The sequence below is a fragment of the Anabas testudineus genome, chromosome 21, assembly GCF_900324465.2.
Source record: "Anabas testudineus chromosome 21, fAnaTes1.2, whole genome shotgun sequence".
Classification (NCBI taxonomy): Eukaryota; Metazoa; Chordata; class Actinopteri; order Anabantiformes; family Anabantidae; genus Anabas; species Anabas testudineus.
Window position 1 is genome coordinate 6,647,724 of NC_046629.1, and position 13,024 is coordinate 6,660,747.

General features: G+C 40.1%; 1 protein-coding gene across 3 annotated transcripts in view; it reads left to right on the forward strand.

The window, feature by feature from the left end:
• sema5ba (sema domain, seven thrombospondin repeats (type 1 and type 1-like), transmembrane domain (TM) and short cytoplasmic domain, (semaphorin) 5Ba) overlaps nucleotides 1-13,024 on the forward strand; it is a 128,854-nt gene that overhangs the window by 54,669 nt on the left and 61,161 nt on the right. For all 3 annotated transcript variants that reach the window (XM_026375954.1, XM_026375953.1, XM_026375955.1), the window contains 2 exons: nucleotides 8,227-8,326; nucleotides 8,871-8,916. In XM_026375954.1, coding sequence (XP_026231739.1) covers nucleotides 8,227-8,326; nucleotides 8,871-8,916 — 146 coding nt within the window. The remainder of the gene's footprint in view (nucleotides 1-8,226; nucleotides 8,327-8,870; nucleotides 8,917-13,024) is intronic.

The following is a 13,024-nucleotide window of genomic DNA, read 5'->3' on the forward strand; positions in this document are numbered from 1 at the left end:
GAGTCAGTTTCTTTCGTCTGGGTAATGGCGCTGTCGTTTAGCCATCATGTCGCCATCTGAAGGGCTCTTGAGCAGTGTAAGAGCAATACCCGTTTAAGACATAACTGTTCACTTAAAGAAAAAGTATTTGCCATAGATTTCATTTGACATTCTGCTCTTACTTCGTCTCGGTTTCCCATCTCATTCATGATTACAGTGGAGCTTCTAATTGAAGATGTGATATCAGAGCTGTGGTGTGTTTACGGCCATCAATCAGACACCTGACTGGAGTTTAGCATGCTGCCGGCGCCATTCTCTCGCTCACTGATGGCATGTCAGGACATCAAATGCAGGCCCAAGAGATAACGGAGGACCCAGAGGCCCAATAGGACCAGACAATACAAAACATTTAAAGCCCTTATTGCCACTTTATCTGAAAAGTAGGAAGGTTGTCTGAAAATTGCTCTGTGCTTTACTGTGTTTGTGCTGTGTCCTGTCTGCGTTGGATGCTTCTTTGAGATGTGCACCTCATTGTGTACATGCATTGGCCATTTTACTTTTATTCAGTTTCATGTTTGAATAAGTTTCTAAAGATTCTCTAAAGTTCCATTACATTAACATGTTCAAATAAGGATATTAATTCCATAGTCATTCCAATAAATCATATTTAAAAGTAGCTCCTTCTTGAATCCGTCCTAAAATCTCTTCTCTTCTTGCCAATTAATGGTATTTTTAAACTGCAAATTGAAATCTGTGCCAAAAGAGTCCAGGGTTCAAAGTGGAAAATGCTTCTTCTTCCTTCCTGAAACAAAAACAAATAAAATCACTTTCACTAACACGATTAATGAACCAATTTGAAACAGTCAGTGAACAAAAATATGTTTTTGTTAATTATTATTGTATAATAATTTCATATTTTGGGTAAAATATTAAAACGATCAGAATCCCCCATAAATACGTGTCACAGCATTAAACTGAATAGAAGTAAAAGGAACTAGAAACATTTATTTTACCAGTAGAGTAGAATTATTATTATTTAATTATTATTAAATATCTTTACCCAGTGTAGACTTTGGAAACTTTTTGCAGTTTACTTTATGCAGCACTTGGTTAGACTCAGATCATAGGAGAACGTCCCTCAACTTGCTTTAATTAGTGACCATCATGAGGCTCATGATTATTAATTAACTCACAGATGTAAATTAACTTGGAAAATAGGAAACCCATTCCTTATGCAGCTTGTTAGAGATCTGAGAAGCCGACTCGTCACTGAAATAATTTCCAGCTCGCTTCTGTTCTGCAGCAGTGCCACTGCTCCCTCTTGGTGCTAAATATCTCATGAACATCGAGGCACTAACTGGTCTGTTGTGTCTGTTTTAGGCAGATACCTGTATTTAAATGTACAAAAGATACTTTGACAGATGTCAAACCAGCAATTTAACAGACACTGCTGAATATTTAGCTGTGATATCATCGCTACCTTCCCACTTCTTTCTGAGAATATCGTTCATATCATTCTTCGTTTTCATTGGGACGTTGTAGAGGCAGACAGACATCTTTACCGGCCGCTGACTGAGAGGCTATTAGCCTCCTGGCCCCAGCGCTATTCCTCCTGTGGCTGCTCTGTCCCTGGTCTCTCCAGGCTCTTTCTCAGCACTATCCGTAACCCCCCGGACCCTTCTATCTGAGTTCAGTCAAGTGGGAGGATGCGGAGAGGAGGATAGAGGGAAAGTTGTGCTCCACTGAGGCACAGAAGCCTCTCTCAAACTAACACCCTCTGCAAGCTGCAGCTGCAGTGAAAAGTGAAAATCAAAAGTTAGAATAGGAGAGATACTGAAGAACAGGAAGACGGGGTGGAGGCTGGAGTGTGGAGAAGGGCAAAGAGTGATATGAAGAAGACCAAACAAAACATATTTCTAGGGATTTAGGCCAGATAAGACTGAGCTGTAAAGAAATGCATGAGTACTGAGCTATATTAGAAATGTGGGGAACTGTGACACTTCTGCTTCTGCTTTATTTGCACAAAAATGTGCTTACAGGAAATGGATATTGTATGTAAATTTGTACATTGCAGGACGGATTCATCCCGGTGCCATTATTTGGCAACAATTGTTATATTCACATGTCTTGTTGTCGGTTGAGCGAAATTTATTCAGAGCGGAATCATATGTGTGCTAATTGACACCAGAGGTGATGCTTCATTCACAGAGTCGTTTGCCAGATGGCAGGTAGCAGCGAGTCTGTGTGTGACCTGTTTCGTTAACAATACTGGATCAACTGGCCTTGCCCTCAAGATACCCATTCTTATCAGTCAGTCTTTTTCCCATTCACAAGACATTGTGTTTCAGTGTACCCCCCCGAAGGAAAAATAATGACAGACAGCCACCTCTAGTACAATATATGTCATCCAGAGCTCATTAAACAGTGCAGCGCTTGAGGGGAGAAATCAACTAGATGCCTGATTATAATGCTAATGATAAAAAAATATGATAATGTGCAGGATTTTATTAGGTGAACATTTGCTGTCAGACTGAGGATGAATAGGTCAAAGTGAAGAAAAGGAACTGTGCTGAAAGACAGTTTTAAAATGTGATCAGAGTTTCGTCCTGCAAAAAGGTTTTGCTGTGTCTAGTCATTGTTTTACCTCAGTCTTTGCTCACTCTACTATTTTAAACCTACTTTTAAAAATCCTAATTATTTTACTAATGTCATACAGTGGAAATGTGTCTGGATCAGGTTGATGGTACATCTGTGCAACATAATACAGTATATCCAAAAAATCTCTCTGTATGTGAGATTTCACCACGTCTTTAATGGCTGACAGCATCTTCCCAGCTCACATACAGGCAACGCTTGATGAGCTAGATAGCACAAGAGCCCAGTGACTCAAATTGGGAGGGATTAGATGCAGGTAAGATTGGATCTTTGTCAAATAGCCATTCCTCCGAGCTCCAAGTTGAGGGGATCTCACATTCCATGAGGTTTTAAGCGATAAACGGATCAGATTGTGCCCGAGCTGTGTGGTTTTCTGTGTGTGTGTGTGTGTGCAGACACAAGGTTTTTGGGACACACAATTTGTTGTGCTTTCATTCCCTCAGCTCTGTAATATGTTGGCATTTTCCCGCTTTGACTGCTCTTCATCCAGACTCGGTCTAATAGTGACTCATATCAGTCGGGGTGCCACTTCACTCTGCCCACATGCTGGTTGTGTGGGAAGAAGCCGAATGTTTAAAAACTGCTAGATGGACGGAGATAGAAGGGTTATGATTTATGTCTTTGTGAGACAAATGTCTCAGCCACTGCCCTCATCTTTCTCCTCATCCCTCTGGCAGCCACGGGCTAATGCATTAATCCGTCTGGCTGCCGATTGCAGAGGGGAAAAAAGAACGCAATAATCATTCATCAAGTCCGGCTTGGGGCCCACGAGTCAACCATGAGGGAAGGGACTTTCATATTCATTCTGCTTTATTGTCCCTGCTCTGCCCCAACACCCGGCAAGACGGTTAGAAGGGAGAGAAGTGAGCAGTGCACATAAAACCACTTGTAAGCAGGAGGATAAATGTCAGTCAGCGAAAGACCCCTCACTGTCAGAGAGGCCTTTCTAAGAGAGTAAACAAGCTCATGGTTCATGAGCTCTCCTGCATGCTACTGAATCAAAGTCAGCCATGCTTCTTCTTTTCTTACACGCTTTGGAAGCGATGTGAGGAAACGTTTCTATGTGTGTAATGCTTCTCAGTTCAAATTTCAAGTGATTTATGCACCACAATAAACTCTGTGAAGTGAACACCAACAGCTCCTGTTTTACTGTTAGGTGCATAACGTTATCTCCCGTTATCTCTTTCTCCATTGCGAGCTCTTATTTTATGGTTCATGTCGTATGTTCTGTTTTAATGGTCATTTTTATAGGGGGAATAAGTCACTTTTAAACACTCTGTCATCTGTCTGAGTGGCATCGATTTCTATTTCTGGATGTTTTCCAGAATGTATTTAGTATGTAACATGGGGGGTGGGTTTTGGGGTTTAGGTTTGATGAGGTTGTATTTTACCTCACACAGATTAGCTTCAGGGTTCATTCTAGTTTTATGAGCATCAGTCCTGTCTCTGTTCTTTTTGCTTTCACCCATAGCGTCTCTGTTACATGATATCACCTAAGAGGGGAGAGAGAAAACCCCCAGATAAATTGTCAGACTTGATGTGTAACTACATGTATTATATTATTGTTATTATTATTATTATCATGTTAATAAAGCAGCCGTGACAGGGTTCTTTTAATAGTCTATGGTTATTGCTTTTTCAAACATCTTTGCACACATTATTATTAATATTTACACAAATCACAAATCTGTGAAGATTCTGCTGCATTCATTAGTATTCTACTGCATAAATATTATATAATTGTCATTCAACTCCATCAGAGAGAGGGACAAGATGCAATACTTGTTTAAACTACGTTAATGGTGCACACCTCCAGAGAGTCTCTCATGCATTCATAATCTTGCGCAATTGTGTGAAGATAGTTGAAGGTTGGTAAAGACATTCAAATGTTGCATACAGCATTTTTCTAGCTCCACAAATCTACCCAGTCACTGCGGGCACAGTGGGCCTGGAATACTGCAAAGACTGTCGACCACAAGTGTGGATGCCTTTATTCTACTGACAAATCACAAACTGTTAGGCTCTAAATTGCTTTAAATGAATGTGATTTCTGAGAACTTCTGGGAACAGCAGTTTGGGAGTGTGGTGATGTTAAAACAGGCGTTCTTGGTTAAATTCGGTTTTGATTGGCCACACGTACGGTAGCGGAGCCCTTCACAAACAGGATATCGGTTTAAAAAAGATGAGAATTTGTACTTTGTCTTCTCTTGTTGTGTTGCAATCAGTAAATTGTTTATGAAATGGATTCTTCCAGCTGTTACCACTCGAGACAGCTGCAGTGTAACATTAACATAGCTTCACAATGTTATTGTGTTCAGTAAAGCGAACACAACAGATATTTTCCACAAATACAACAAAAGTGAAGCTAATAAAGCAGGAAAACTGATTTACTGAGCATCAGCTGAAAGGCAGCAGTCGTGATGGTGCTGATAATCTTCTGACAGTAATGAAGTGTCGCAGTCGGTGTTTAAAGAGGCAATTTTTTACGTGTCAGACTTAAGTCTGTTACTTTTACCGCGACGCTATGCACACACGTATATACTCTGTTCACACATGCTGCAGCTTTGTGCAAACCTGTCAGCACGTTTAAGATTCCTTAAGTCAACTTCAGGCGTGTTTACATAAAGTTGTGAAGCTAAAGATGGTCTACTCTCCCCTCTGCTCCTCTAGCTTTTGCCCTGTGCAGCCATTAATCAGAGAGTTATGTGCAGATGGTCGAGCTCGCCTCATCGCACCGGCCTTGTATGGTTTCTACGCCCACCCTGCATGTCAGTGATGCTCCACCCGTAGATGCATGCCTGAATTTGAGGAATGGAAAGAAATCTATTGTATGTACACCTAATATAAATATTTATCAGGAGACCAGGCGATGGCCTCTTGCAGAATTTGAGTGGTTTTAAAATTAAACTGGGGCTTCGGTGATTTATTAAGTGCACAGAGGTTATCAGTGATTTAGCTCTGTGTGTGTTTTAAAATCTATTATTAATTTTTAAAGGTTACATAACTTTTCTGTGCTGGTTGGTTGATTAATAATAAGAGAAACATGAACGGAAATCGTGTTCTTTTATTATGTTCTCAGTGAGCCCTTGATGAAATAATTAACCATGTAGCATGTTGTTGCTTCAGGCAGCACACGTGTTGGTATGACTGTAATTTTCAGAGCTGCTGGCTGCTACACCCAGTACAGTATGTTGCAGCTCTTTCAAGGGCTGAACACGTTGTCATCAGATTAACACTCGCCAGCATTGGCTGCATAGAACCCTAAATGTTAGCTAATGCAGTCATTAAGATCCTCTATTCAGAACTGAATCAAGTTCATTATATAAATGCTGTATCCAACACATATAAAAGTTATATAATAATTAATTAAGATAACATAGGAAGAGAATTACAATACATCAGTGAGCTGCAGTGTTACACACACTGCAGTAGTTTTATTTCACATACACTGTGTTGCTGTCTACTCTCTAAGGCACCAAGTAATGTGCAGCTGAAAAAAGTCCCCAAATAAATACCGTAAATGTAATGTTTCTTAGAAACTACTGTGTCCAGCTGTTAATATTTGAGGTTTTTTAACTCAAGAAAAGACTTTATAACAGAACAGAGTGTGCCTTAGGTCAGAAGTTCTAAAATATTAAGTAAATAGAATTAAATTTTAATTCAATACCAATTTATTTGTTTCAGCCAAAGCCCAAGATGAATGAAACCAATTAATGCGGAAAACCAAACATGTTTAATTAAGTAAATCATAATGAAAGGTCCATATTTAAGGACTGCAACAGAAAACACTTCTCCCTCCATTAGTGAGTTTCCGTTCTTTTCATTTTGTGCCGTGTGTGAAGAAACTGCTCTTTGTTGGAAGGATTTTGTTGTGTTACTTTGTTTTAAAAAGAGGTTTTCTTCAGGTAGCATCCTTGGTCAGGTCACTTTTAATTCTTCTTTTAAAACTCTTTCATGGTTTTGGCGCGTGAATCATCTTCCACTACACCTTTTAAATCTTACATTTTTGTGCCATGGTTTTCTCCTGGAGGCCTCTGTAGTGTTTCAAGTTATCGCAGGTGGGACTCCTCCTATACCTCATGTTATATTCAGCAGCTTTACCGTGTGCAGCCATGTTTCTTTAGATGAAGCAGAACTGAGTCAGTTGTGGTATTTCTGGATCATTTTGTTCACACAATTAACCTTTATTTGAAATCACAGGCTCAAGCACTTTGTGGAAACTGTTTCAATTTCACTGTCTAGCATCCTTAATTATATTATGTGTGTGTTACTGTGTGTATCTCCTTTATACATGTGCAACCACCACCACACTTCACTATAGATGCAGCTTCTCTCTCTTATCTCTACTCACTGGACATTTCCAGAAGTCCCAAAATCCTTTTTCTACACTTTCATGTCGTCTCAAATCTGTAGCCTCAAGCTTATATGGGTTATTTTAATATTTAATTAAATCAAGTTTTAAGGCTTTAAATGTTTGATTACTGCTTCCCTAATGAATAGTTATCAGCAGTCTGGCTTGAATGTTTCACACATGATGATCGTACTTTTCTTTTTTGGTTTAATTTGCTCCTTTTGTGATAATGTCGTTCTAGCATGTAATGGCTTTAGAAATCACACAAAGCCATGTACAGTTTTACTATATTGTTAACATTAATTCCCAGATGTGCTGCCATTTATTTTTTCTCTGTCTCAGATGTTGGGTGGAAATAGCTGAAAGCTATTTAACACAGCTTTTCAAATTGGTTAAGGGAATATGAATTCCCACTAACCGCTGGGATACTATGTACAGCATGGGAAATGTGGTAAATCCTTCCACGCTGCACAAACCTCCCATGTGGTGGAATCCGTTTAAAGTTTGGGTCACACAAAGATTGAAGAGAAAATGCTCTTTTCCTGCCGTTTTTAATGCGACATTAAAAACCCCACCAGGCAGCACCTCCGCTCCAGTGCTCTGAAATTTTGATTTGTAAAAGCCAGTTTCAAGCAGCGTCGAGGTTTCAGCCTCGTACGCCACACAGAGCTGTGTTTGTCCAAATGTCAGATTCTATCAGGATTGTTGTGTCTAATGTGACTACACAGCGTTATCCTTCTCCACAGGAGACGCCATCTCAGCAAAAGAAGCTTCCCCCTGCCCTGTCCACTGCATGTTTTACCACTACAGCAACAACTAATGATTTTTAAGACAAGGAAATGGTGAACGTAAAAAACTAATGCAGGGACGACATCTTTGGTTTGCTGTCTTTATGTGACGCAAACGCAAATAAGATTTAATTGACAATTATATCAACACAGACAATTTGTCAGTTAGTTACATTTGTGAAGTTAAACCAAAAGATGATTTGCTTTGCAGCATTTTGCCTAATAAGCATCCTTAGCAATTGACTAATTATAATTGTGAATTAAATTTCTATTAAACAACTTATCATTTCAAACATACACATACACTTGAAATACCAAATGATATATTTATTTATACACAAAGGCTTTTGTTTGAGTATTGTCTGTGAATGACGCTGCTTTTATTTCATGAGCTCTGACACAGTTTAACTTTTACTAACCTCTTGTTATTTGGTCTTTTCTTTCATTCTCCAGCACTCAGTCCGTGGATTTCTACTTTCTCCTACCCTGGTGTGAGAGACTACTCCCAGCTCACCCTTGACCTGACTAGGAATGAGCTTATTGTGGGTGCCAGGTAAGGAACTATAAATCCACTCGGCTTTTCGCCCCACGGAGCACATTACTTAGAACGTGATACCCTTTCTGACTCACTCATACTGCGTGGTTTTCGGATAATGATGCTTCTTAAGTGCTCATCTGAGGCTTCGTTGGACCAAGTCAAGTTATGGATTTGGCAGAAGGGATGAACTTGGAAGGAATACGTCATTTCACATTTCTGTGTGTGTGCGTGTGTGTGTGTGTGTGTGTGTGTGTGTGTGTGTGTGTGTGTGTGCTCTCATAAGCTGACATGAGTTCAGCTTTCACCTTGTCTGACCCCGTCAAAAACAAACTCATTCATATGCAAAAACATAAATGAAGCTAAAAACTATGAGATAAGATATATGGACACTCACAGCCTGGCCTTCAGTCGGGTTTGCCTGAGGTTTACAGCAGCTAAAATGACCTGTCACTTCTCTGATACTCCATTTGCATCACTGAACACATTTCTTTTTCTGGATAAATGTTATTCAAATCGTGCTGCACGCTCACAAATCTTCTTCTCTTTCTGCTCAATCCAGAAACTACCTGTTCAGACTGGACCTCAGCAACATGTCGCTGATACAGGTAGGCAGACTCATTTTAATATACTCCTCTCTTTCCTCTCTGGGGAGCATGGGTTTAAAGTTATTACATTATTATTACAATACATATTAAATTATACTTTGCTCTGCGTTTGCAGACGATGCAGACATGTACGCCTGATCTATCCACTTGTTCAGCCTTGTTTTTTTTTCTTTTGTTATCTGATATTACAGTACACTGAGCTTTATTTACACTGTTCTTTCTGAGCTCTGTGTCAAAGGCAGCTGCTCATCTAGCATAAAATGTAATAATGTGTTTGAATACTGACTATAAATGTCACAGCTTTTATCTCATGAACTATAATGCAATTTAGCTTTTACTTTCTTTTGTGTTTTATCCTCTGTTATCACGTATTACACTCTGCTTGTTTTACATTTTGTCTACCTATGATTTGCATCTGCAGGCAGCTGCTCTTCTGGTGTGCAATTAAAAGAAACATCTGCAGGCTGAAATGTTGATTCAGCTTTATTGCTCTAATAAAGGCTTTTTTATTGTGACGGAAAAGGTAGATTTATTGTATTGACCAGTGAGCAAGAAAGTTTCTTCATGAGCATTTACATTGACAGGGCAGGTTTAGGTCAGGAGCTCAGGGTTTGACTGGAGTTGGAAGGTCCATAAAAGATTGATCGGTGACTGCTTGTGTGCGTCTGCATGTGGTATAGCAAAGAAGCACAGATCTCATTCATTCATTATAAGTTTGTAAAATCTCGATGACTTCTTGTGGGTGTAAACATCATCTGATTAGATGCTTTGGGAGCAGTTTATCACAGAAATCTAACAGAAATCTTTACAAGAGCCTCGACCAGAACCCTCCGAAGACAGCTGTATATCAGCGCTTTGATTAACTTTTGAACCGTACGTATTTTCTGATGCTACAAAGACTTTTTCTGGTAACTTTGGGAGCAACAAAACAGCAGGCGAGTCATTTCCTCTGTTCAACTTTGCTTTTACTGAATTCCCAGAATTTGTTAAAAGCATACACACAACTGTCCTGTCAGTCCTACCCTCGCATCTCTTAATTTGTTTTCATATCTAGATCAAAGTTTTTATCAGTTTGTTCTCTGGAAATGTTACAATCAAAGGTACAATTTTCTCAAATTCTCCTAGTCCTTGAACAGCTTTAGTTATTATCTGCTGCCGTAATAAGTTGTATGAGATAGTAGGATTTGACCTATACGTTCATCTGGCTGCAGCAAAAGGGCAAATAGCATTAAAACAGCAGTACTTGCAGTATGTTATGTAACGCCTTTATAAAATGTCCAATGACAGATGAAACCAATTATTCAAAAAGAACCTCCTGCTTTGAAATTTCCCTGGGTACGAGAAACGTGGAATTTCTGAACACCTCGTTGACTGATTTTATTGACATTTTTGCAGCAAGTGCTCACTGCTGCGGTTCTCACGTGTCGATAAAACACAGTTGTCTGTGATTTGACATCTGTTTCCTTTGATTTCCTGTCAGCGTAGTCGAAGTCTCTGTCGATGAGGCTTTATCTTGGGTGAGAACTGCTTTTAACCAGAACTAGAAACATGAAAATGATTTAAAAAACCTCGTCATGTTGGAAAAGTTAATGATGGGATGGGATACTTGGTTTAAATGGCCTTGATGAGTTGCTCTCTGGACGGGTGTGTGAAGTTTATGTATATGCATATATGAGCTTCTGCATCCTGACGGCTCTAACGTGGAAAGCCTGTGCTACTGTGACTGCTGTGCAGTGAAGTAGCTGTGTAGCCAGGAGTGTTGGCTCCGGGACACGAGGTTGCTGTACGGTTGCATCAGGCATCACACATGACAAGGCACCAGGTCTCTATGGGAGCATGTAATCTAAACCGGTATGTCACTGTCACTGAGTAAAGAAAATCAGTCTTTATATAACCCATAGCAGAGTGCACAGTCTCCATGTGCCAAATGACAGCATATATCTTATTTTCGTTAGTTTGCCAAAGGTTTAACTGCTGCAGGGCAAATCTAATTATATATTCTGTTATGGTTAATGCTACTTCTTTTAACTCCAGCTCTCAGTGTAGAGCATAATAACACTAAATAGCTCTCATTCAATAAAAAAGCAGAAATACATTTTTGATCCTTCACAAAATGAACTGTGGGTGTTGGTGTTTAAATTCGGTGTATATTCCACCAAAGCAAATCTCACATTATAATATAGATTTTCCACCTTTCATACAAACATTGCTCTCAGCTGATGCCAATATGAAAAGATGTCACTGGGAAAATGTGGCTGCTTTAGTTCTTGTTTTTGAAAATGTCTTGGAGATGAAGGATTTGAGAATTAGATGCTGTGTGGAAACATGCGAGCTGCAACGCCGGGTGGTAAAAACTGGACGTGGAAGATTACTAATGATAATTTCATATTATTTTATTTGCACTGTACTGTCTTGAAAAGTCAGACTGTAGGTTAAGAATGAAACTTGCAGCATCAGTTACATTTGGATTTCAAGGACAACAAGTTGCATTATTTTACACCAAGTTTCCCCACAAAATGAAAGCACATCACCAGACTCGAACTGCATTTGACAAAGTCCCCCTTTCACAGCAGCCACAGCTGAATGACATGATGTGTACAGCTGCCACCCGTGTGTCACTGCCGATATCAATGCGTCCTTTGTCTGCACGTCCTAGTTGTCTAGTTTTCGAAGAGACAAGTTGACTTATGAGGGATTTCACTTGTTTTCGCCCTGATTGTGTTGTTTTCCACAGCTCCACAGACCCGTTCTCTTTGTCTTGAAAAAGGCTTCTGTTATCTTAACGTCCTTATAACATGTACGCACGCTGTCGATACACGGTGAGAGTGCACACAAATACCCACACACATGCCCTCGAACGTATCATTTATTGTCTTTCTCCCTCACGCACACACACACCTACGCACATATCATCAGCTTATTGTGAGCTATAGGGATAAATCAAGTGCATCCTTCTTTCTTTTAACCGATGCAGAGGTGTCATCCATGATGCCAAGACAGAAATCAATGAGAACATTATACAAACTGCCCAGCGAAGCAGGGAGGAGGGTCTCTAACGCCCTGTGCTCATTTGCCAGTAAACGAAAGCTGTCCAAAGAAACGGAGGAGGGCGGCATCTTAAAATACTCCCTTTCTTTTGTTGTATAACCAAACGGAAAACAAACCTAAATCTCCCACTTGCCAGTCCGAGCTGCTTCTACTACATCAAAGGCTCATTTCTCTGAGGCATTTAGTTTAGATTCCTGAGCCAGTGATATGTTGCTTAAATACCCAAACCACCTGTCAGAGACGGAGGCTGTTTTCACACTGGGTTTGTTTGTTTGAGTCCAAACTTAAGTTCAGCTGTCTGCGCTCCCTCAGGATGCTCGGTTTCCCTCATCAAAGTGTTGCTCTTCACGAACATCGCCAGGAAATGATGTCAGTGAACGGGTGGACTGAAGGAGTGTGAGAACTTGCAGGGGTAAAAAACGCCAACTCTTTTATGATGTGGCAGAAATTCTGTTGCCTGTTTATTAAATATTCACATGAATATTGTGCTTCTTTTTATCATATTGCAGTAATGGAGCCCTTTTTCAGCTGTTAATAGAAACATGGCAGACCTTCACTGTTCAGTTAATAATTCATCAACCTTGGATTCCTTCGTGGGGACTGATGTCTACAGTAGCTGCAGTGGACAGTATGTTTAGCTTGAATTGATTTGTTTTATTCAGTTTAGGACAAAGTAAGATCAATACAAACACAGTTTGTAAGGTTTACACCGCACTGTAGATTCGCAGCCACATACTGGATCTGCTACAGTTATTGCATCATGTGGATCTCATAAGCAACCTTTTAACCAGAATGCATTTACCACACACACAGACCGCCAATACCTTATTCCTTTCCAAGCCGGTAGTAGAGGTAGTCTGCTATGTTGCTCTCTGCTGTCATGCCCACCTGGCCAATGCTGCTTTCACCATCTAGCAGTCCAAGCTATCGAAAGAGCCCAGTTCTCCCTCAGTGCTGCTGCTCCAGCATTGTTCTGCAGGTGTCTTTGCAACCATCACTGCTCCCGCTGCTCAGCTCTAATTAACCCCACCACCGCTTTTGGCATCCACCTGCTTTGATT